A 24,894-nucleotide genomic window follows, 5' to 3' on the forward strand; every position below is an offset into this window, starting at 1 on the left:
TCTCCCAGAAAGGGCAAGGCTGCTCTTACCGGGCTTAAGAGCAGAATTCGTGAACCTGTTATGTAGTGAAACGGGTGTTCACATTTAGTTAATAAGCAGAGTAAGGGAAATGCTTTTATATAAAAGATAGCCAAGAGACATAGACCTCTCCTCCTTCCTCATCCAGCATTGTCTCAAAAAGTAGATCAGTTAGTATTATTCTCCAGCAGAAAACTAGGGTCAGTGGATAGAAGGTTCATGAAAGTAGATTTTAGCTCTGTTTCAAGAAGGACTCCTGAAAAGGAATTGACAGTCTTTTAAGAGAGTGAGTTCTCTGTTCATTATAAGCATTATAAGCATTCTAGTGGAGGCTTGCTAGTCATGTGTCAAGGTTGTTGAAGACGGAAGTCCTAGGTCATGTATGGGACCAGATGGCTGTCCTTGTCCAAGATTATAACTGCAAAAACAACATCTTTGCTTGTTGTTCTTGTTTTTTTAAGTGCCTGTTATTCTGTGTAGACTCAGTGAAGGTTAGTAACTTGTTCAGTCGCTGAGTTGTGTCCGACTCTTTGCGACCCCACAGACTGCAGCACGCCAGGCTGCCCTGTCCTTCACCATCTCCTAGAGCTTGCTCTAGCTCATGTCCATTGAGTCGATGATGCCATCCAGCCATCTCATCCTCTGTCGTCCACTTCTCCTCCTGCCTCTATCTTTCCCAGCATCGGGGTCTTTTCCAATGAGTTGGATCTTTGCATCAGGTTGCCAGAGTGTTGGAGCTTCAGCTTATTTAATCTTTGGCTTCCTATTTCTTACTCTTACTTGAATAAAAACTGTTTCTGTTCAGTTCAGGAAAACTACCCTCTCTGCCACCTTCTTGGAATAAGTCATTCTGGGTAGCCACACTGTTTAGATGCCCATTGAGAGCCATATGAAAACAAAACATGTAAAACTTTTAACTGGAAATTAAAATGGGTTATACGCTTTCTCTTGCTTTATAAGGTAGAGTATCTAAGACTATAATTTAATCCTGATGACTCAGTATCATCATTTTAGATGTAAATGTTTATATTGTATTTTAAATGTAGCTGTTTTCCAAACCTGTTGAAATACAGATCTGTTGTGTATTGGCTCCTCCTCTGAATGACTCCGCCTATGCCAAATGACCCCGGACTGATAACTTTTTGAGTTTTCTGTTTGCTTTTTATAGACGAGTCTCTCCTGACATTTGTTGCTAGGCTTTTTTCACTATCTTGTCTTTGTTCTGCGAGTATTTCTTGGCTGTCTGGCTTGATTCTCCTTTCTCATTTGCAGTTTTTAATCTTCTGTGATTTGGACACCAGATAACTAAGCTTCTGTATGAAATAGATAGTAAGTAGTGTGAATAGAGCTTTGCTATGTGTAATGTATATGGAATTTATTTCTTTTTTTGGCAGCAACAATGTCTTCTCCCTTCCCCTCTCTCCTTCCCCATCTTTGTTGGCTTTCTCCTATTTCTGGCTGGATGAGATTGGAGAGCTGAGCTCTGGAATAGCTCCAGAATAGCTCTGGGTCTGGTCCCTGACCCTCACCCATGTCCCTGGCCTAGGTGGCTGCCTGATGGAATCAACTTGGAAATTATAAAATGATGTGGCTTAGAGGGTCCAGAAGGCCATCTATTCAAGCCCTTCTTTTATAGAAATGAAGGAATCCGAGGCACAGAGCGGGGGTGTGAGGGGCCCGGTTCGAGGACACGTGCACATCAGGACTGGACTCCAGGCGCAGGTTTCTGGCCCACTTTCTGGCCTGCCTCTCTGCCACCTTCTGTTCCCAGCCATCTTTGAGCAGAATGGGTATGAATGGGGAAATAGAGGGTTTGCATAGGAAAATACTTTGCTGGCTGTGGGCAGGTTGAGAATTAAAGTACATAAATCAAAAAAGGCTTCTGTTTGTTGCAGTGTTTGGCTGTGTTTGCACTCACCGCTGATATTGATACTGTAGGAGAAGCTTTAATCCTTTCATTCAGATTTACAAGAAATGCTGTTTCCTTTCAGTTTAAAAAAAAAAGTCCAAGAGAGCATTTGATTTAAGGAACCAAAACTCTAGAAAATGTATCCGGGAGTCCTCGTCAATTTGGGGCATAATGAAATATAAAAAATACTCAATAAAAGCTCCTTTATTACTTTAACTGTTTAAATGTGGAGTTTTTAGCCATCAGGTTAATGTTTTGGTATCATTTTTTTATTTGATTGTGAGCACTTTTCCAGGTAGCGCTGCCACTCGAGCACTAATCAGATTCCCACAAATGAATGGTGCTAGCTGCAGCCTGACATCACCGCGTTTTTGCTTCGACATTATTTTATTTGGTTTTCCTGTAAAAGTTAATAATTCTGTGTCCATGTGTTTAAACAGGCAAGAAGAGAGAGAAAGGACAGTGAACAGAAAACGATGAGCGACGTCTCAGGACTCTGGCCAAATTGAGGAGATGTAGGGATTTTTGTGATTTTAGTCTCTCACCCTAGCACGAGTTAGGTACGGAGAATCAAGATTGCACAGCAAGATGGTGATTCTTAATCTTTCCTCTCTGTTCCCCAGACAGAGTGGGAAGGACTTAGAAATGAGTTGCCATTGATCTAAAGGAGAAGGAGGGTGCTCAGTAGAACCGATCTCGTGATGGTGAGAACTGGTTAAATCTTGCATTAATTGTAAGTAAAATACATGTAATTTTAGATGACTGAGATTGCTAAGAACATCAGAGGTAGGACAGGAAGACTTTCCTTTTTATCTTCCCATTAGAGGTAGGAGACCCTCATGGCCGAGATGGCTCTGGTGTCTGTCTATTAATAATAGGCCTCTGCAGAATTGTTTATTTTTTTGAAGGTATGTTTGTTTGTTGCAAGCTGTGGTTGTTTATGGTGTTTAGTGAAAGGTTACTGAACAGTTCAGAGCCACAGTGATTACCATTTAATTCCTTCTATGTGCTACGGATTTCTTTGCTCAGCTAAAAATTTCTAAATTGGTTTTGTCAGAGGAGGCAACTAGACTGGTACCTCTCTGTCTCTCTCTCTCTTTTTAAAAAGTATTTATTTACTTTCCATTTTTGACCACACCATTCAGTACATGGGCTCTTAGTTCCCTAACCAGGGATGGAATCCCTAACCCCTGCATTGGAAGGTGGAGTCTTAATCACTGGGCAACCAGGGAAGTCTCTTGATTCAGATTCTCTTCCAGATTTGCATCTTGGTGCTAAAGACAGTCTGAGGGTACAAATCCGATCATGGGTACAAGAATCAGTCCTGTGGTCTTTATCTCAGTGCCTCTGAAAGCTGTGTGAAATAACGGTGACTCACTCATCCATGTCAGGGGCGTGGCTTGTCTTGCTCTCTGTACTGTCCTCATTGTGTGGACAAGTTACTCCTGAAGACACCTGGAGCCGTGTGGCCTATGTTAGATACCCCTTCTTAGACAGTTGAACTGGCCGTCAACTTATTTCACGCGGCTGTGAGGCACGTCTGCCGTCACCCCCCCTTGCTGCCAGAGCTGGTTCCCAGACTGTACCATCTTGGCGGGTGGCTGTCCCTGGGCCCTCCAGGGGCCACTGTGCTTGTGAAGAGGGCAGCTTTCCCCTGAGAGGAGCTGATTCCACTTGACCGTTTTTGTCATCTTACTGTAAATTTGAAGATTTTTGAGTGCCAGCTTTCTCTCTTATGCATCATACTTTTGGAACTCTTCTAGTTTTTCCCTTAGATCACAAAAGAATCTAAAATAATAGCAGGAAGAATCAAGATTTGGTGGTCTTAGTGTGTGTGCATGCTCAGTCATGTCTGACCCCATGGACTGTAGCCCTCCACAGTCTTCTCTATCCATAGGATTTCCCAGGCAAAGTACTGGAGTATGTTGCCATTTCCTTCTTCAGAGGATCTTCTTGACCCAGGCTTTGAACCCACGTCTCCTGCATTGGCAGGTGGATTCTTTATCCATGCACCACCCGAGAAGCCCCTGAATGAGCATGGCTGTGTTCCAGTAACATTTTATTCATCGACACTGAAATTCGAAGTTCATATGATTTTCACATGACTTCTTTTGATTTTTGTTTTTCTTAGCCATTTAGAAGTGTAAAACTGTTCTTACAGACTTGTGATTGCCAAGATGTGGGGAAGGATGGACTGGGCGTTTGGGATTGTTGTTGTTCAGTCACTTAGTCATATCCAACTCTTTGCAATCTCATGGACTGTAGCCCACCAGGCTCCTCTGTTCTTGGAATTCTCTGGGCAAGAATACTGGAGTGGGTGGCCATTTCCTTCTTCAGAGGTTCTTCCCGACCTAGGGATTAAACCCCTGTCTCTTGCATTGGTGACCTGATTCTTTACCACTGAGCCTTAATTGATCACTTTTTTCTGCTTATCAGGGTATCTAAAGACAATTTTAAGGCTACCCACGTGTCATTTCCAGTTCTTTTCTTGCTGTCTTTTCGGATTCGAACTGTTTCTAAGCTGTGACTGCTTCTTTTTTGGTTTTCAGATCTTTATTTGTTTTTGGTTGAGCTGAGTCCTCGTTGAGGTGTGTGGGCTTCTCATTGTGGTAGCATCTCCTGTGGCGCACAGGCTCCAGAGCCTGCAGGCTTCAGGAGTTGTGGCATTTGGAGTCAGTACTTGTGGCTCATGGGCTTAGTTGTCCTTTGGCATGTGGGATCTTCCTGGACCAGAGATCAAACCTATATCCCCTGCATCAGCAGGCAGAATTCTTAACCACTGGACCACCAGGGAAGTCCTTAAATCTATTTTTTAACATTTAAACATGTTTAACATTTTTAACATGTTAAAAAATGAAAAATTGTCTTTCTTCAGTTTCCTTGTAGGATGTCTGGTAGGAGTGCCATTTAGCGACTCCTCAAAGTTTCAGTTTTGTGCTGTGTGGAGGGTGATGCTCGACAGCATTTCCTGATCCAGAGCTCATCTTTCTTGGAATCCAGGGGCCCATCTTGTTGCTCTCAGAGCAGAAGGTGCTTAGCGATCATGCAGGGACCTCGCCCTGCACCACCTGGTGGTCACCTAGTCAGCGTCTCACCCCCAGTGATGGCTCGATGCCCAAAGGTGTCACTGTCCATGATGCAACCTCTCTTCGCCCCCTTCCTAATCATCCCACTTCTCAGTAGCGCATGACTAGAGAGAGCTTCACACCAGGGTCCATCTGGCCCGACTTCAAAAGAAGTGGGAACTGAGGTTCTATCTGCTGAGCACACGAAGGTGCTGGCGTTTAGAAGTAACCTTTGGAAAGCATCAGATACAACTTGTGGTGGGGAGAAAGGTACTAGAAAGTAGAGGCAGCAGTGTCGTTAGGAAGGTGCCAGGCACTGGGAGCCACATATTTTTAGTGTTGGAGTCACCAGCCACTGCCACCGAGTGAGCTCACAGTCCTCTTCAGGAGCATCTTGGACACTGAGTCATTACATTCCTTTGGAGTGATTCAACTCAACAGCTTGACACCTTCATTAATTTTACAACATGAAGCCTGGGTGCTCTCTGCTTCCTCTTTAACAGTACAGGGGAATTAGAAGAATATGGGAAAAACAGCAAGGGAAACTGGAAGAAGGAGCAGTCAAGAAGCTGCTGAAAGACAACATGTGAGGAAATTGAACTCTTTGCCTTTTCTCGGTATCTCCTGGGACTGAGCACCCAAAGCTTGCCACCCGTCGCTGGCACACACAAGCCTTTTTCACTGTTCTGGCACGCCGGCTAACGTGCCGACTCGGAGCCAGCTCGTTTTGCCTTCTCTGCTGAGGTCACTGCTACCGTGATCCGTGTATAATGGCATTTTCCTCCTCTTTTCAGTATGGAGGCTATTACGGTTTCCTCTCTAAACAAGACTTCAAACAATTTGCTGCCAGTTGGATTTCAAAGCCAAGGAAAAGGCAAATGTCATCCTTTTTTTCTCTCCTCTTTGGGTAACTGCTTTGTTGGTTGCATCAAAAATTAGAGGGGCTGCTCTCTAAATTCAGGTGGGGATGCATGGGGACAGGCATTTAAATTTGCTTTTCTTTCTCCCCAAGGAGAGAACCCTTTTCCTTCTCAACCTTTCCTAAGAAGGAACTTTGATCTCGTCATCCCAGAAAACAAGGGTTTTTATTTTCCTCACAGCGAGCGTATGTACTACCGCGCTTTCTGTGGCGTGGTTCCGGTCGCCCTCCACACAGGCAGCTCTGCGTGTCAGCTCTGCTGCTGGAGCCCCAGCTCCCTTTGCGCTGCAAGTTGGCACCCAGAGTACTTTCCAAGTCACCCTTGCCTAAAATCACTCTCAGTTCAGTTCAGTTCAGTCGCTCAGTTGTGTCCGACTCTTTGCAACCCCATGAATTGCAGCACGCCAGGCCTCCCTGTCCAGCACCAATTCCACCTGATACTAAATAGTGCCTGTTGCCTTCCACATACATTTCTGGAAGAACTAATTTAATAAAATAACAAAACCACCAACATTCTGACAAGCAGTTTATGCAATATTTTTAACTAGGGCCAAGAAGAAAAATTTAAACACAGATATTTCATTCGAAGGGTAGTTATTGTGCATATGATGTTGCCACCTTTCATAAAGGCTGCATATATCAGTGTTTTTAAAGTCAGACTAAGGTCAGTAATGCGTGCTGTGGAATTCCCTAAATGCAGATTTACACAATAGGCCTCCACACATATTGTGTTCTATCATGTCAACTCACGTGCACTCCTACCAGAGATCTTTTATTTCTTTAATGCAAAAAACAAAAGAACAGAGTAAAGTAAAACAAAGGAAATTAGGGCCCACGACTTAATTAGTATAGGGTTGTAACCCAAGTCAACAATGGGAAGGACACAATGACAAAAAGCAGGAAATTCCAAGTTGAAAGAGAGGCTCTTTCCTTTAACTCCTTGAGAGCCAGGGCGCTTGCAAGCGCACTGCTCACCCAGGTGCAGGAGGCTGGCTCAAGTACAGCTCAGTGTCTTTATTTTTGAACTTCCTGGCTTTTTGTTGACTTTCCCCCCTCCTCTCCCCCCCAACCCCCATGTAAACGAAAGGTACCTTTGCATGTGCGTGTTAATTGTAGATAAACGGGGGGAAAGTACCTCTCGATTTTGTAACCCTCAGAGAAGGAGAAAGAGGGGGGGAAATTTCCCTGTCACTGTCATCTGTTCATTTTTTAATGAGCAATTTTAAAAAATTGAAAATAAAAGAGGAAAATGAATAGGTGTTGAACCAGCCCGTGATATGTAAATGCCAACTAGTAATTACCTAAAACCTCAATTTTCATTCTGTTTCATCTTGCAAAACATTTCATTTTCCCGGAGTGAAAACACTTGGTCGGGGCTCGCACGAGGCAGCGGGGCGGCCGCCTCCTTCGGCCTGCGCGCCCGCCGGCCCCGGCTAGGGGGCACTTTGGCTCCGCGCTGTGGTGGCCTCGGCCACGACCAGCTCAAGGTTATTCCCCTCTTGCCATTCCGGCGGCTCCGCTCCGCGCGGTCGTGGCGCCCCTCCCCCCACTCACACTCGTCTGGTTTCGGGGAGCCTCGTGCCTCCTTGTCCTTGCGGAGGATCATAGGATCGTATTGAATTTTGGCTGACCGAGCCTTCCTCTGCATATTAACTTTCCCCTCTTACCTGCCCGCTAGACCCTCGGCCTCCCTGAGTTGCATTTCACACCCTAAGAGCAGCTCTTCGCCAGGCTCCCTCTCTCCCTTGGCGATTTCAAACGCAGCAGTCTCTATATTCCGTTTTATTGCTGCTGTTGCTGCTTTTTCCTCCTCTAGTTTTGGAGGCTGGGGGTGGCTCTTTTTGACTGCTGCTCTCACACACGTGCTCTCCTGCCACATTAGAAGGGTGATTCCGACGTGTCTTTTTTGCATGCTCCTAGATTTTTCTCTTACTCTGGTTTAGGAGCTGTATTTGTGCAGCATCTTGGAATGTGGTTGGGGGATACCCCTGTTTCCGGACTGGTTGCCTCCCCCGCTCCCCAGCCTGTTCCCTGCTGGAAAAGAGAGTACGGAGAAGTGAGAGCAGTGAGCCTGCTCAGGACCCTTAGCTGTAGGTCAGAGAGGTTTCTGGATGCAGAAAACCAGAATTATGTTGTCCTAGGACCCTGGATCTGAGAGCGCTCTGCCTGGAATCTCAAGGAACACGGCCTCTTTAGTGAGATATATGGCTTCATAATTAGCCCGTTGCATTTTTTCACGAGTGCTAGCATCAGCGTTCTACGATGTGTTCCTCTGATTAACAGCTGCTTTGCAACTATTTCCTTGTGCCACCGATGACCATATTTGTCAAGGAACTCCTGACAGAGTACTGATTTCTTACTAAAATGCAGTGTTTCCATTTGAAGAGGGTTCTCTCCTTCTAGGCACTGCCCGGCTTTCCCAGTCACTTCTTGTAAAACCTTGAGTTGGCTTTGGTCTAACGCTTGTTAACAGGATTCGGGGTATCTATCTACTTTAAAGTATGCGCGTAGGAACCTTTCGCAGGCAGTTTAATCTTCTGAGCCGTGCATGTGTAGCGCTGCAGTGTTGGAATGGGGTTTTAAGTCCGCCTGTCGATCATTTTCTCTTGCCCTCTAGTTGTGATCTCTCTGGGTGAAAAAGGACTTGGCTTTGGTTGTTAGTGTCATTAATTTTAGACTATTTTTAATATTTTAAAATGGCTAATGAATGCTCACATTTTTGGGAGATAGATATGCGTGTTGCACACAGGAGTGCAGAAGTTGGTGACATTCCAAGTAAGTGTCACTGGAGACAGCACATCAGGTTCACATGTCAGGTGCAGAGTGCTCAGGCTCCCTCCAACCCCAGGTTCATTGTTAGGCAAGCTCTGTTCTCCCTTCCCCCGTGTGCAGAAAATACCGTGTGCGTTCTGAAGATGATAGTGTGCAGATCTTTTGTAGGAGAGTGGAAAGCATCTAGGAAGCATCGCTTCAGTGAGGACTGTCAGGAACCTCGCTGCTTCTCACCAGGGATTACTTACCCTACACAACGCATTTAACAGCACATAGTTCATTGTAGATAGCCCCTGAGTATACTGTATTCTATTGATTTATACAGTTACAAATCCTGGTCTCTCACACACAAATCTCTCTCAATTGGCCAATCATCTTGGATCCAAAGGTGTTTTTCAATCTGAAGTTCCCTCTTTTTCCCTGGGCTGCTGGCAGTCACTCCAGTGGACCCACTGCCAAGGCAAGAATTTGCTCCTCCTCTTTGCACCCGGGTTTTATTTCTAGCTTTATGTGATAAACAGAGTAAAATCATCAAACTTTCCTAAAATTGCAGAGTCGATGGTGACAGGATGGTTTTGTTTCGCTTTTTGAGAGAGGGAGGGTGGGACACAGAGCATTGGGTCACAGGAATGGGGTGATGAGAAACTTTGCTTCTGTTTCCTTCTGAGTTTGTCATCTTTATTTTTATGAGACCAGCTACTGGTAATTTGCCTTGCGCTCATTAAGAATGCTCGGGGTGCAAGAGAAGGGGAAAGGAGGGCCAGTTCCGTGTCTCTGAGGGACTCAGCAGCAAGTGGTCTCCATGATGCCATCGGAGCTTTTCACCAGGATTCTCCCTGGCTTGCTGCACTCCTACACTGGGCGCAGTAACGTTCCCGCCTCCGTTTTACATCTGTGACATTGAGACGGAAGGTTTGGCCTGAATTTATGTAATTTAGTTGGGCACAAATATAACCCATGAATAGTCACATTCATCTCCTAATTAGAAAATCAGACGATAATACAGGACAGGCTGCAGGCACCCCGTCATTTCATCCGACAAAAGGGTGTTGTGTCTGTCCGACCTCCGCCAAGGGAAGAGCCCTTGAACTGCTCTGTGAAGTTAATGAAAAGTGTCCAACAATAGTTGAATGAAAGATGCAAACTGAGGACAGAGTCCGTTATCTAGGCGTGTTCAAACCTTTGCATTATGGGGGAAGGTTTGGAGAAATCTTCTACCATCTATGCGTGAATCATAGGGCTTGTAAAATTCTGTGTTGGACGGGCTCTTCCCCACCTTATTGAAGTGCCAGGTCCTTATGAGGAGAGAGGAGAAGAGTGAAGAGAAGCTGGAGAAATAGCTAGTGAAAGGAGAGGCATTCCTGTATGTCCAGCTTACATGGATGGAGCTGCTTATCTGGGTATCTTTCTTCTAAAGCCCATTATGTTGAAGCTGTTAGTTTGGATGCTTTATATTTTTGCACCTGGTGTAGTGATACCAGTGCTGTTAAATATGCGATTTGCCTGTCGCCTGCATTTTCCTACAAAGATCAAGAGGGACATAAACAAGCCCCAGATATACTTTATGTAGGTGTTTGGCAGTATTATGTTATATGGCTTGAAATTAGTGAATGGGAACTTTAAAAGAAATTGTTCATATTTTTTGCAAGTTTGAAGTGTGCCGGGACTTTGTCAAATTCCCGTTAAAATAAATACGTCAATTTCACCTCCCTTCCAAATTCATTTATCTTGCTTTTTTAAAAGGTGTTTTCTACTTTACCTGATGTTTAAATTGGATTCTCCCGTTTATGCTGTTCTTTGCTGTATCCCCCACGTTTTTCTTAAATGAATTACTAATGACAGAGCACTCCATCATTCCCTCTCTGCAGCCACTTTAAGGAAAGCATGGTGATCTAAACCTTTTAACCTATTAAAGATGATTTTCCCCAATTGAATCAGACCCACCACAGGTGTAATAACTAATCATTTAAACTACACCTGCTATTATGTATTTTTAAGCCATTATGCGTGTTGGATAGATGATAATTCATGTTTATTGCATTGTCCGATGGATCCGTTTTGCCTACACCAGGCTGATTAATGTATTTAAAGAAATAAGAGATGCAATTTTTAAAAAAAAAAATTGATGGAATGCGCCAAGCACTGCATTGAGTGCACCATTAAACCCATCAGAACTTTGCTCTCTGACCAGAAATGCATATACCAAGGACTGTATTAAAAAAGCAAGGTGAAACCTGTGCGTTTTAGTGGTGGGATTCTGTTATCTTTCTCTGTCATGGAAAATTTTGGAAGGATGAAGGAAAGGTTTATGCTTCTACCAGTGAACGTCAGGAGCTGTGCCATTGGCATCTCTGGCTTAAGACCTGCCTGCCCACAGTTCCTCTGACACCTGGGATCCATCCCAGGGTGTGTGGAGCCTACAACATATACAAATGGTGTTCTTGTCTTGTATGTTGAAGGCGTGTTTTTTCTCCAGGTGAAGAGCAATTAACCCTAAGACACCTGATCTGGGCAGATGGGCCTTGAGCCCATGGGACCTGGGATGGTGCAACTGTCCACCTAGTCCAAGGCCAGCCTCTCTTCCTGTTTTTCTCCTTCACCACTTCCTCCTGGCTCTTAGCTGCTTTCCTTTTCTTTTTGCCTTCTTTTCTGTTCCATCTCCTCTGCTCATCCATCACCCCCTCCTCCTCATCATCTCCCTCCTTCACTCCATTCTGTTTCCCTTTTCTCTCTTCTTTCTTCCCCTGTCCCATCTCTTCATAAGAATGCAGCCATTTTGATGATGTTTGTCAGATTTTTCTCTATTTGGATGCAACCTGAGCGGCTCGGGAGTGAGTATGTAGTTTTGGGGTTCTAGAATCCTAAGCATCGATTTCTCTTTCATCCAGGACCGATTGGTTATCACTGCAGTTCATGATGGTAGTTAAAGTGTTCACAGTGTTGGACAGATTCTAATTATCCTTAAGGAATGCTCCTGTGTCTTATCGCTGACAGGTCCAAATTTGGGAGTTGGGGATACCTGACTTCGTCCTTGGGGGAGAGTGTCTGATGCAAGCCTCCTGTGGAGGGATCACAGGGGAAATACATCAGGGGTTTGCCCTGAATTTTTTTTTTTTCCTTTCTGATTTATCCTCATATCTTTTGTTACCAAAGAGGTGTATCTGGTCCCATGATGAAGTTCATATAAAATACGAAGAAGATATTTGTAGCTTGTATTCCATTTGTAGTCACAGTACTTTCTGTTTGAATCTCTGTTCAATTGCTGCCTTAGTTTGAAAAATCTTAGAAAACTTGCTTACATTTGGCCCCTTAGAAATTTTTTCTTTCAACAACTTATGTGCAAACTTCAGGGTCTGTTGACTTTACCTGTACCTGGAAACTAAGTGATTCTTTTGGTTCTGATGAGATCAATAATGCCAGTCATTTACAGTGGCCCCTTTCCTATGGGGGCAGGTTGGCATTTCCCACCCATCAGACTAGTGTCAGGGGTGGAGAGCAGACAGGTGGTGTGCAGGCACACGCTTTGTGTTCACTAAGTAATTTGAAGGTTAATACCATCCATAGTTTTCCTTCCACCCTCTGTTTGGCTCATTTGTAGATGTGTAGATTTCTTTAAATAATATTATTTCCAGAGGTAAGTAGATAATCTTTTAGTCTGTCAGCTTTTAGCCATGAAACCCTAAACTTTGTGCTTTGAAGGCTCTTTAGAATTTGGCTCCATTGCATAAGACAGACAAGTGTGAGTGGCTGTGACTTATGTAAGTCTTCCCAGCCAGTGGATGCTCACTGCTTTGCCTGGTTCTGTAGTGGCAGCCTGGTCTCTTCCCTTCAGATGCTAACAGTGTGGCTGGGGAGGCAGCCTGAACATTAGAAGACAGTAGACTTGTGTCTTCAGCTATATGGCACTCACCAGCTGCACCAAAGATTTGAGGAGAATGAGGAGATCAGAGATGGCTTGCTTATTCAGGGAAGACTTCGAAGAGTTAGAACAGCCTATAGCAAGCCTGGGCTGCTGCTGCATGTGCAGTGTTTACACTGGTAGAGGCTGGAAGGGAAGGCCTAGAAAAAAGGGCGTAGCATGGACACAAATGGAGTGACATGGGTAAGTGTGGCCAGAGAGGGCTCTCTGCTGAGGAGTGTGAAGAATCAGCTCGAACAGGGAGACCAGGAAATGATTATTGGGGGTCTTAAAAGCTGGGCTGAGGGGATTAGATTTGATAGAACCAGATATAGGAAGCCAGTGATGGTAGGGAACCAACCGAGTCTTTTATTTAAGCAGATTTTACATGTGAGAAATAACCGGTTAATTTGACCCCAGTATTGCGCTTATTTCTATGGACCTGGGGTAAACGTGTAGGATTCTTAATTTTGAAATGTAGACTGTTGACGTTTCCTCCTTTTCTTTGTTTTATCTCCCCGACCAGATTGCCACAGCAGTGAAGTTTCTACAGAATTCTCGGGTCCGCCAGAGCCCACTTGCAACCAGGAGAGCGTTCCTTAAGAAGAAAGGTACAGGTTCCCCGTGGCTGTGCCCAGTGGCCTACAGAGAGGGGCTGGGACGGGCGGACAGCAGCTGCTGTACTGCTGAAGGTCTCCTGTAACTGCCCCACTGGTGTGGGAGTGGGGGTGAGGGAGGCCCCCAGTGGGAATGATGCTTCTTTTCTTACAGTAGAGCAGAGATGTGAGGATTCAGGTAATTGAGCGCTAGATGTAAGGCCAACGAGTTGGCCCAGGGCAGCCTGGCATCAGCTGTGTTCAGCAGCAGAAGAGGCCCAGGGAGAAGACTGGGGAGGACTTCTGCCCTGTGTTCTGTTCTTCTGATCATGGCCATGGCTGCAGAAAGACTGGCCTTAGGTTATGAAGTCAGCTGCCTCAGTAAAGAATGAGAAAGAAAGAGATGAATGAAGGACGAAGGAAATGAGATGACTAAACAAGGTCAGGTTAAGGTCAAGTCTGGGGTCAGTCTGATTTACAGATTGAAGTGGTAAATTACTAGTTTTATGGTATTTCTGTAAGCAGGGATTAAATGGATCTTGACAAATTCAATATTGTCTGAAGCAGACAGAATCTCTTTTGGTTTTATTGAAATTTAAGATATGTTTCTTTTTTGTGAAATATATATTAAAAAAAAAAAACCCTATCAAACAAAGAAATTAGATACTTTGCATTCTTTTCATTCTTTGCATGTCTAATTTTCTGGAAAGCTAGAAAGTTGTTTAAAGGCCCTTAAACATTATGTGTGAGGGGAAGTGAGTTATCTCTGCTCTCCCTGCCCCTTCTCAGCCCAAACAAGACTCTTTAAGGAACTGGAATGTTGGTCTCAAAATTCTGGGTTTTTAGCTTAAATCAGTGGCTGAAACGGAAGAGGGCGTGGCTTGGTGGTGTTTCCTAGGTCTGCTCCATGGTATCCCACTGAAGTGATGCTTCGGACCATGTAAAACCAGGTCCCAGGGCTGCGCTTGCAGGGTTAGGGCGGGATCAGCCTAGAGGCAGCCTCAGGGCTGATCCCTGTCTGTGATTGAGTTGATGAGGGGCACTTCCTGGCGGCATCCTGGTTCCCCCCACCCCCAACAGTAGGAGATTATTAAAATTTGGAGTGCACTGGTTGGCCCTTCCACTCCACAGCCATCATGCTGTAAAAGAGTTTTTCCTTGAAATATGTGTACCTATGGGGAGTAATTAATCATAAAAGCTCAGGGGTTTCAGCTCTCTCATCAAAGCATTGAAGCTGGGGAAAGCTGAGCCTAAAAGCTGTGCTGATTACCCGGGGTAACCTGAGACAAAATCCATAGTTGCCAAGAGATCCTTTGCCCAGTATATTGTGCAATATTATAACTGCCTGATCTTCTCCTCCACTGACAATGACCAGTTATTCCTCATTTTCTCTCAAACGCAGCTGGGCTAGAATTTCATTTGCAGAAGGTATTTAGAGCAATTTAGAGACAAATGTCTCTGGTGTTTGCTCGGCACTTCCCCACTGCAGGCTTTGCTGAGCAGTTTGAGTATCAGGAGCTCCATCTAATCTGTTTAATTTTAATAAATCCCTGACTGGGAGAGGGAGAGAAAAGAGAGAGAGAGAGAAAGTCTGGGCCAAATAATACTTCTTTTGACTTGGTCGGCTAATAATTACTGTAGAAAACTGTCCTGTACAACTATCATTTGTTGCTCCTTTAAAAACCAACGACCATCATTTAATTAATTTAGCTCAGACTGTTTGCCCTGTGCTGAGAACAGAACAGACAAAACCCCTGCCCTCTCAGAGCTTGAGTTCTACCAGAGGAAGGCAGACAGCAAAAGAAGAGACAAAACGTGGTTTATCAGATGGCAAGTTCCATGGAGAGGAGTGCCTGGGTGGTGGGCTGGAAGGAGCTGGTGCCGTGTGGGGATGGATTGTGCTTCTCAACGGGGTGATTAGCAGGTGTCCCTCGGGGAGGGTGACATGTGAGCGAAGACCTGGAGGAGATGAGTATTTGTTGTGGGCGGAATTCCTTCTCGATCCTGACTGTGGTTTAGAGTTTTTAGAATGTTAGGCCGCAGGAAACCAGAGAGGCATCCTACCTTTCTTCCAAAGAGAGTTTACCCCGCACTTAAACTGGAGTCCGAGGACTTAATCACCCACCTCCATTATCGTCTAAAACGCTGCTTCAGTCAGTAATTACCTATTTCCAAGTTGAATCCCAATAGAGTAAGTTCTGGCAGGACCTTTTCTGGGCAGAGAATTCCAAGGTTTGATGGGCATCTGGGGAAGAAGAGCCCTCTGTGGATTTAAACTTCACTTTTCACATTTCCCGTTCTCAGGGTCAGGTGTACACAGATCACGTTCACAGAGCTTGGTACCATTTCCGATGGGGTGAGGGAGGAGGGGATCTTATAAAGGAGTGAGCGTGTGCCCTGTCCCTAACAGTAGTTGAGAAGGAAAGGGAGTTGGCTCTGTGGTCTTTGGGGGCCGGGAGTGCGTCTGGAGGGGAGGGACCAAGGTCCTGGCTTCCTCCAGTCCTGTCTCCCACAGGACTCGCTGCAGTGCAGGGTTGGAGCACTGGGTTTGGGGAGCTCACAGCTACTGTAGTCTTGGCTTTCCTAGCAAATGTCACTTCAGGGAATTGCAGTGGAGCCCTGTCTTGAATTATAATCTTGACTTTCTATTTTTTTAATAAACATCTCTTTCCCGAAAAGGCAAATCCAATTTTGTTTTTCTTTTAATATTATTTAATATTTAATATAGAAATCGAGGTCCCTGTAGTGCATGTCACTTCAGTGGAAAATGAGGGTTACTTTAAAAACATCAGCTGAGTTTGTTTTATTGTGAAGCTGCAGCCCTGAGTAGGGCCCTGGTCCCACCTCTGTAACTGACAGGTTAACCTATGCCCTCTGATTTCAGGGCTGGGGAGGCCGGGGGAGCTGATGGCATAGGGTTTGCAAGAGTCTTTTGTGGTTTTGTTTGTTTGTTTGTTTGTTTTTTGTTTCTTTGAGATCTCTTTTGGATGCTTCAGAGTCTGAACATGGAGTCATTAATGAGAAACATGAAGTTATTAGAATCATTTATCATTTTCTTTGAAGCTTGTGCTGCCAGTTTGTGTAATTTACAACATTTCTTTCTTTTATCGGGAATTTCTTTGGATGCAAGAGAAAAGCAGCTGTTCACCTTCAGAGTATTAGAATAAATGTTTTTGTTTTCCGTCCAACCACTTGATTCTGCAGATGACATCAATTGCGGAGTCAGCCACACATGAAGATGATTGGACTGTGTGTGGGGTTTAAGCCCTCATAGAAGGAACGGGTCTATATATAGAAGCAGTTCTTGCCAGGCAGGCATCGTATCTGGGGCTTTAAGCAGGCTACAGTCCAGGAGGTTAGAGTAACTTAAAAACAGCAGTTGGATCAGTCCAGAAAGTTAGGGGCTTGGATGCTGTCATCAATAAGCTTATGTTGATCTGACACCCTGTCCAACTACAAAATGTAGGAGGGTCTGCTTCCAAACACGTTTGGCAAGCTGAGTATAAGTTGGGTAAGAGAGAGGATCCTGTTCGTGGCGGGTAAAGGGGTAGATGAGATGGGGGGAGGTAGACTTCTCTGTTAGCTTTCTCTCATATATCTGTTGCAAGACAGAGTTCTAGAAAAGAGATGAGTGTCATCTGCTTTCCCATGTGATTTTGCATGGTGAGACCTGGGTGGTGCTGACTGACCCTTTGGCTTACCGTTGTCCTTCTCAAGTGTATAAATCAAGGACTATATTCTCCTTCATCTAATAAATATAAGAGGGCTGGGGGGAAGGTGAAGGAGAACGAATCAGATAAAACACACTATTACCGTGCTTCCTCATTCTAAAAGGTGAAACAAGATCTTATCTCTTCTGTTCCTGGAAGCGGAACCCCCAGTAGCAAAACTGCCTCCTTGCTGGAAATGAACTTGAGGAAGAAACCTGCTGGTCTCAACCTTGGTAGTGGGGTAGAGGTGAAGGGCTTCTCTCACTGGAATATTTTAAGGGGGAGTGAATTCTTACACAGATTTCAATTTAACTCTCTTTTATGACTTTTCTTTTTTATCATTTACGTCCATTTCATGAGGTAGTTTGCATGTCCTTGAATGGAATCTCGTTACCATGAAAGCTTTTTTAGCATTGATTTCATAACAGTCTTAATTTAATAGCTCCGTCATTACTGAGTAGCTCTGGGAGTGGGGCCCTGGCTTTCCAGGTCACTGACCTTTTAATTACAAACCTTGTTCTGATGGCCAGGTTATCGACTGGACAGCTCCCAGCTTGTGCCCCCAGGATGAAAACGAAAATAACTGTTTCCTCCCCCATCTCCAGGAAAAAAAAAATTGTAACCTCATGTGTTTCTAAAATTAATTTTCTCCTTCGGCTTTACTTTATAATTAATTCTTTAATGTGTCTTAGTAAAGCCAGAGTATTTTTATAACACAGTTTTTTTTTCTAGAGCTTGGGTCCAGCGGATAGCGTGGAGGGGGTAGGGATGAAGAGCTTGCCAGCTTCCACCCCATGCTTGATCAGGGCCTATCTCCTCGTCCTCAGAAACTCCTGCGGCTGAGCTGGAAAGAACAGTTATCAGCTCTGTGAGGGGCCATCCAGCCCTTCTGATTCTTTGCTAAACAGACAGGGATTGCAGCATCAAGATGTAGACGCATTTCTGCATTTGCTGGAATAATTGAACCTTGCCTATCACAGACGGTCCCGTTCTGAGAGAAGACTGCGGTTGGATGAGTCTTCTTACTGAGTCCTAGCTCTCTGCTAGTCATGGGTGACTGAAGGACACAGGGACCTCTGCATGGGGTTCTGCTCAGTTGGGAGCTTAGAGCTTGGGTCCATCTAGATTCTCACTGACAATGAAGGGGGAGAGAAAAAAGGGAGGACAGTGGCCCGTAAGTAGGATGACCACGGGTTCTGGTTTGCCCAGGACTGTCCCAGCTTTAACACTGGAATCCCACATCCTAGCCTGCCCCTCAAAGCCTGGGCAAACAGGTCACCCGGAGTGAGGGCTACTGAGAGAGACCAAAAAGGGTGTTTTGGGGAAGCCAAGGGAAGAAGTCCATTAGCAGTCAGTCCCCGCGAGTTGGTTCAGCTTGCCCTCGAGCAGCATCTTATTCAAGCACTGCCTGATCTCATTGCCCCGGCCCGGCCCTGCCCTGCCCTGACCCGATGGGGGTCCAGTGCAAAGAGCCTCTGGGGGAGCCCGTGCTGCCCTGCGGGTGAGCGAGGTACTGCCAGAGCCGGAGTAGGCCGGGCTGCGTGTGGCAGCCGCCTGCGTCCCGGGAATGATTGAGCATCGCCATCCATCTGTTGTGAGCGGAAGTCTTCCTTCCCTGCCAGTCCTGCATCTGCATGCCCATCACCCGCTGTTCAGGACCAGCTTATCCATCATCCTGACTGGTGTTCCCCCCATCCATTTTCCTGCTCCCCTTGTTATCCACACTTGTCTGGAACTCCGCAGATTTTTTTCAGCATTCAGGATGAGAGCTGCAGCAGCTTGGCTGGCTGATCACTGTGGCCTCCCCGTTCAGAGGGGGAGCCGGTAGCACTTGCTCTCCCCAGACAGCTGAGTCAAGTGCGTTTCTACTCCTCTCCCTGCAGCCAGAGGACGGCTGCACAGAGGAGCTTGAAGGGGAGGGGAGACAGCTCTTTTAGATTTAGTGAGTGGTTTTGAGAATTCTCTGAAAATGAAGAATGACTCCTTCTTTCTTGACTTGGGTGCCTGCAGCAACACTGTGAGGAAAAGCAACGTGACACCGCCATGTACATACAGTACTGTTTTTATTTTTAAAGATAAAAGAAAAAGTTTTTTAAAGCAAGATATGTGCATGGTTTTAAGAATTCAAACAGTGAAGGATAGCTAGTGAAGAATAGGTCATCCTGCCGTCTCTTGCTCCCGCCCCCGCACCCATCCTCTTTCTGTGTGCAGTCGGTCCCCTACATGTGAGTAAGTTCCGTTCCGAGGGCACTTTCCTGAGTCCAGGTTGTTCTTAAGTCCAACAAAGTTCGCCTAGATGCCCAACTAACACAATCAGCTGTATTATATCATACTTTAATAGGTTTATAATACGTTTCACACAAATAATATGTACATGAAAAACAAGCACAAGAAAAAGCAAGCATTTTTAATCTTTACAGTGCAGCACACTGAAAAGTACAGTCGTACAGAGCAGCATGGCATCCAGGAGCTGGCACACAGGTTTGTGTCTTTGAAAGTTCACAAAGGTTTGTATGTAGGGAACTTCCTGTATCATTCCAAAGTTCTATCCATACAAAAGCACATGAATGTTTAATAACATAAACACCTTTTAAATACAGTGGTAGCATGTTTCACACTTTACCTTATGCTTGCCGTTGTACCTTGGCTTGCATTCTGCTTTAACACACAGGTTTGCCTCATTCTTTTCAGTGGCTGCATAGTACTCCATTGTATTCCTCTTATCATCATTTTTTTGAGTCAGTCCCAAATTAGGGGACATTTAGGCTGATTCCTGTCTCTTGTTTCAGACAATGCATCAGGGAATATTCCTGCCTGTATATTGTTGGACACTGCTAAACATTTTCTGTATGGTACCTAGGCTATGGTATATTTTTCTTAAGATTTCAGGAGACCATGTCACCCCACCCCCCAAAAAAAGAGAACTGTTTTTTAATATAAACATGACCATAGGTAGGGAGAAGGCAATGGCACCCCACTCCAGTACTCTTGCCTGGAAAATCCCATGGACGGAGGAGCCTGGTAGGCTGTAGTCCATGGGGTCGCTAAGAGTCGGACACGACTGAGCGACTTCACTTTCACTTTTCACTTTCATGCATTGGAGGAGGAAATGGCAACCCACTCCAGTGTTCTTGCCTGGAGAATCCCAGGGACGGCGGGGCCTGGTGGGCTGCCGTCTGTGGGGTCGTACAGAGTCGGACATGACTGAAGCGACTTAGCAGCAGCAGCAGCAGCAGACCATAGGTAGAAAGAAATTAATAAGAGAAAAAACACAAACAAATTATTATGAACACTGGGCACAGATTTGTATTCTGGGGACATTCTGGTCAATGGTTACATGAAAAATACTTTTCTTTCTAAAAGAATCTTTTTTTTTAATCTCATTTTTTGAAGGGATGTGGGCTCATAAATTGAATTTTTGATTCAAAATAAACATTCAAATAAATGGAAAGCTTCAGAAACTTGAAAGTGAGTATCTATTTTCAAATGAAGTACAGTCCGTCAGTATTTCCTGGGGATTGATTCCAGAACCTCCGCCAAAGGATATCATATTTGCATATATCCTACGTATCCTCCCATTTAAATCATCTCTCAATTTACTTATAATACCCAGTACAATGTAAATGATGTGTAAATAGTTGCCTGTGTTCAGCAAATTCAAGTTTGGCACTTTGGAGTTTTCTGGAGTTTTTTCCTCGAATACTTTTGATCCATGGTTGGTTGAACCTGTAGATGTGGAGACTGTGGATATGGGGGGCTGCCTGTCATCCCTCAGTATCCAAGCAGGGATTGGTTCCAGGGCCCAGTCAACAATAGGGACTAACAACATCCATGGGGGCTCAAGTCCCATAGTCTACGCTCTGTATCAGGGTTCGACATCCATGGATCCAGCCCACCTCGGGTCATGTAGTACTGTAGTATTTATTGAGAAAAATAAACATGTAAGTAGACTTGCACACTTCAGACCTGTGTTGTTCAAGAGTCCACTGTATTGCTTAGCTTTTTTTTTTTGTTATTGTGGGATGTGATGTGGGTCCTGGGCTGTAGCTTAGGTAATCAGCCTGTATTCAGGGCCTGGTGTGTGCAGAGTATTATTACATTAGGGCTTCATGAAAGAAAAATGAAATACTTGTTTTATGGACGAGAAGCTCATTAGAAGGTGGGAATGGCTTCCGAGTGCTTATCAACTGTACCAACGTCTATCCATGAAACATAGCAGTACCGCAGAAGTGAGCAGACCCTGACGAGGGAGACATGGAGTAGAAGGCTCGGTAGGGCTGTAAGCACCTCAAGGAGGGTGCCCGAGTCTTCTCCTCCTGACATTCTCAGCAGCTACATAGCAGCCTCGGTCACAGGCCAGTGAACAATAGGTTAAGTGATTGGGTGATAGTTAGAAGACATTTACCTGGGAAAGTTTCAAAAGGAGGTCTGTTCTTCATAAGTCCTCAGTTTATTTATTTGTTCAGCCCTGCATACGTGGAAATTGGAGAAGGAAATGGCAACCCATTCCAGTGTTCTTGCCTGGGGGTTCATCCCAGGGATGGGGGAGCCTGGTGGGCTGCCGTCCGTGGGGTCGCACAGAGTTGGACACAACTGAAGTGACTTAGGAGCAGCAGCATACATGGAAAATGGCTTCAGAATTGCTGCTGCTGCTGCTGCTAAGTCGCGTCGAGTCATGTCCGACTCTGTGTGACCCCATAGACAGAAGCTCACCAGGCTCCTCTGTCCCTGAGATTCTCCAGGCAAGAACACTGGAGTGGGTTGCCATTGCCTTCTCCACTGCATGAAAGTGAAAAGTCAAAGTGAAGTCGCTCAGTCGTGTCCGACTCTTAGCGACCCCATGGACTGTAGCCTACCAGGCTCCTCCATCCATGGGATTTTCCAGGCAAGAGTACTGGAGTGGGGTGCCATTGCCTTCTAAATGTTTTACCAATACTCTAGTGTTCGTATAAAGAGTATTTATATGCAGTTCTTTTTGTCTTTAAGTCTTATAGAATCCAGCAAAAGCATTCTTTTCAAAGTTACTTAGGTCAGCAGAACTAAGTTTTGACCTAGGCACTGAGGGAGGCAGTGGATGTAGATGGTCAGAGAACGGGGAAGGGCATTGTTGGTGAGGGAGGCTCACATGGAGACCCATGTGCAGTTAGCTGGATTGGCCCATTGGGTCCTCAAAAAGAAGAGAAATGAGGTTGGTAAGGTGGACAGTGAGTGAGGAGCCAGTGTTAGGGCTCAATGTGATAAATTTAACAGTTGAGAGCACTTTTGAACCAGCTGAAATACTCCATGAGACTGTACTTGAGGACATTACTCCAGGCTCGGTGTGTAGACTGAATTGGCCTGTCGATAGACCAGCTGTGGAGAAGGTCCTGCCAAGTCCTTTGTTAGGTGCAGAGAATCTGGACTTGGAAGGAATAGCAGTAGAAATGGAAATAGAAATGACATATTTATGTGCAGAACTTTGTGGTTTACAAAGCACATAGATGGGTTCTTCTTCACTATAATCTTACATGTGGTTATAAGCAGGTTAATAGATACTTGTTGAATGAATGAATGCATTTAATCTCCCATTTCACAGGTGAGGAAACTGAGGCTCAGAAAGATTAAGTAGTACAGATTAATGGCAGAAATAGAACTAGAACCAAGTCTTATGCCTAGAGTTCTTTGAACCATACCATCTATTTTCTGGAAAGGAAGGACAGAACTACAGACAATGTAGAAAAAGGGAGTAAGCCAGGCTCAGTAGTAGATGAGATGTGTGAGGTGAAGGAGACAGGACCAAAGTTGACCCTCAGGGTTGCTATACTATGTTAAGCAGCTTTACTGAGATATAACTGACGTATAGTAAACGATATACATACTTAATTTGTACAACTATAAAATTTGACCTATGTTTGTATACCTGTGAAACCATTGCTGCAATCAAATAATGAACACATTGGGACTGCCCTGGCAGTCCAGTGGCTAAGACTCTGGGCCCAGTTGAATCCCTGGTTAGGAAACTAGATCCCACATGCTGCAACTACAAGGAACCCACATGCTGCAGCAAAGATCAGAGATCCTGTGTGCCACAACTAAGACCCCATGCAGCCAAAAAAAAGATAACACACCGATCACCCCCCAGATATTTCCTCGTCCTCCTTTGTAATTCCTTCCTCCCTGCCCCAGCATGTGCTGATTCCCCAGTAAGCACTGATCTGCTTTCTTTCTCTACAGATTAGTGCATTTTCTGGAATTCTACAAAAATTTTTGGCTACACTGCACTGGGTCTTCGTTGTTGTGCGAGGGCTTTCTCCAGTTGCGACAAGCGGGGGCTACCCTTCATTGCGATGTGAGGGCTTTTCATTGCAGTGGCTTCTCTTGTTGCAGAGCACGGGCTCTAGGCACCCTGGCTCAGTAGTTGTGGCACATGGGCTTAGTTGCTCCGCAGCAGGTGGTATCTTCCTGGACCAGGGGTTGAACTCGTGTCCCCTGCGCTGACAGGAGAATTCTTATCCACTGTACGACCAGGGAAGTCTGCATTTTCTTGAATTTTATATAAATGGAGTCATGTAGTATGCATCCCGTTTTGGACCTGGCTGTTTTTACTCAGCATAATATAGATTCACCCATGTTGTTACATGTATGAGTGATTCATCCCTTTTTCTTGCTGAATAGTATTCATTTGCTTTGGTTATAACACAATTTGTTTATCCATTCACCTGTTGATGGACGTTGGAATTGTTTCCAGGTTTTAGCTATTAAAGCTGCTCTTAACATTTCTGTATAAATCTTTGTAGACACGTGTAATTCCTTTTCTCTCAGGCAGAACTGAGGGATAGACTGTATGTATCATATGATGGTTACATGTTTAACTCTCTAGGAAACTTCCAAACTGTTTTCAAAAGTGCTTCTACCATCTTCTGTTGTCACCAGTGGTGGGTGAATGTATTAGGGTTTTGAGCCTGGAGGGAAGGAACCTGCAGGTGTTTTATTTGTAGCTTGTCTCCAGTAGCAATACCATGTGACTTTGGAAGCATTCTTTTGGAGTGACTAAATAATCTGTCAGGTTTGAGATACTTCAGCTGGGGAGTCAATAGGGCCTAGACTGCTTGGGTTCCAATCCCAGCTTCACCACTTTCTGTGTAGCCCTGGGTAAAATTCTTAACCTCACTCTGCTGTGGTTTCCTTATCTGTAAAATGGGGTTAATGATAGCGTTTACTGCAAAAGGTTCTTGTAGGAATGAGATGAAAATAGTGTGAGAAGTGCTTAGCAGAGTGCCTGGCACTAAAATCATGGCTTAATTAATGATGACATCGATCAGCAGTACACGTCCTCTTAGAAGGTATATTCTTAATAGGCTATAATCATTTTGCTGTAATGTTATATTAAAAACATAACATTTTATGAATAAATAAAGGGCTACACTGGCATGTGGGAGACCTGGGTTCGATCCCTGGGTTGGGAAGATCCCTTGGAGAAGGGAAAGGCTACCCACTCCAGTATTCTGGCCTGGAGAATTCCACGGACTGAATAGTCCATGGGGTCGCCAAGAGTCTGACATGACTGAGCGACTTTCACTTTCTATGTTAAAAAGATAAACTTGTTGGTATCAGAAAAATCAGGTAACAGGAACCTTTCGGAATTCTGGTCAGAGAGTGATTTAATGTAAGAAGTTGGGCATTTCCTCATTTGTTGAAAGGGCCAAAGGAATGGACACAAAGCCAGGCCTCCAGGAATGACTTCCAGGACATTGAAGGACTCTCTGGGAAGGCTGCTCCCTCTGCTCAGCCAGGAAAGTAAGGGCCCAGGAGGCTACCACTGGGACTTTTGAGTCATACCTGCTGTTCCAGTGGTTAAGAATGCACCTTCCAGTGCAGGGGAGTTTGATTCATGGTTAGGGAACTAAGATCCCATATGCCGCTGGGACACTAAGCCTGCAAGCCGAAACCGAAGAAGCCTGAGCAATGCAACGAAAGATCCCATGTGCCAAAACTAAGACTCGATGCAGCCAAATAGATACTTTTTTT

General features: G+C 44.9%; 1 protein-coding gene across 3 annotated transcripts in view; it reads left to right on the forward strand.

The window, feature by feature from the left end:
• The window catches only part of PEX14 (peroxisomal biogenesis factor 14), a 149,042-nt gene that overhangs the window by 37,746 nt on the left and 86,402 nt on the right, over positions 1 to 24,894 (forward strand). For all 3 annotated transcript variants that reach the window (XM_006076724.4, XM_025285873.3, XM_006076723.4), the window contains exon 3: positions 13,108 to 13,192. In XM_006076724.4, coding sequence (XP_006076786.1) covers positions 13,108 to 13,192 — 85 coding nt within the window. The remainder of the gene's footprint in view (positions 1 to 13,107; positions 13,193 to 24,894) is intronic.

Source organism: Bubalus bubalis, chromosome 5, assembly GCF_019923935.1.
Source record: "Bubalus bubalis isolate 160015118507 breed Murrah chromosome 5, NDDB_SH_1, whole genome shotgun sequence".
NCBI lineage: Eukaryota > Metazoa > Chordata > Mammalia > Artiodactyla > Bovidae > Bubalus > Bubalus bubalis.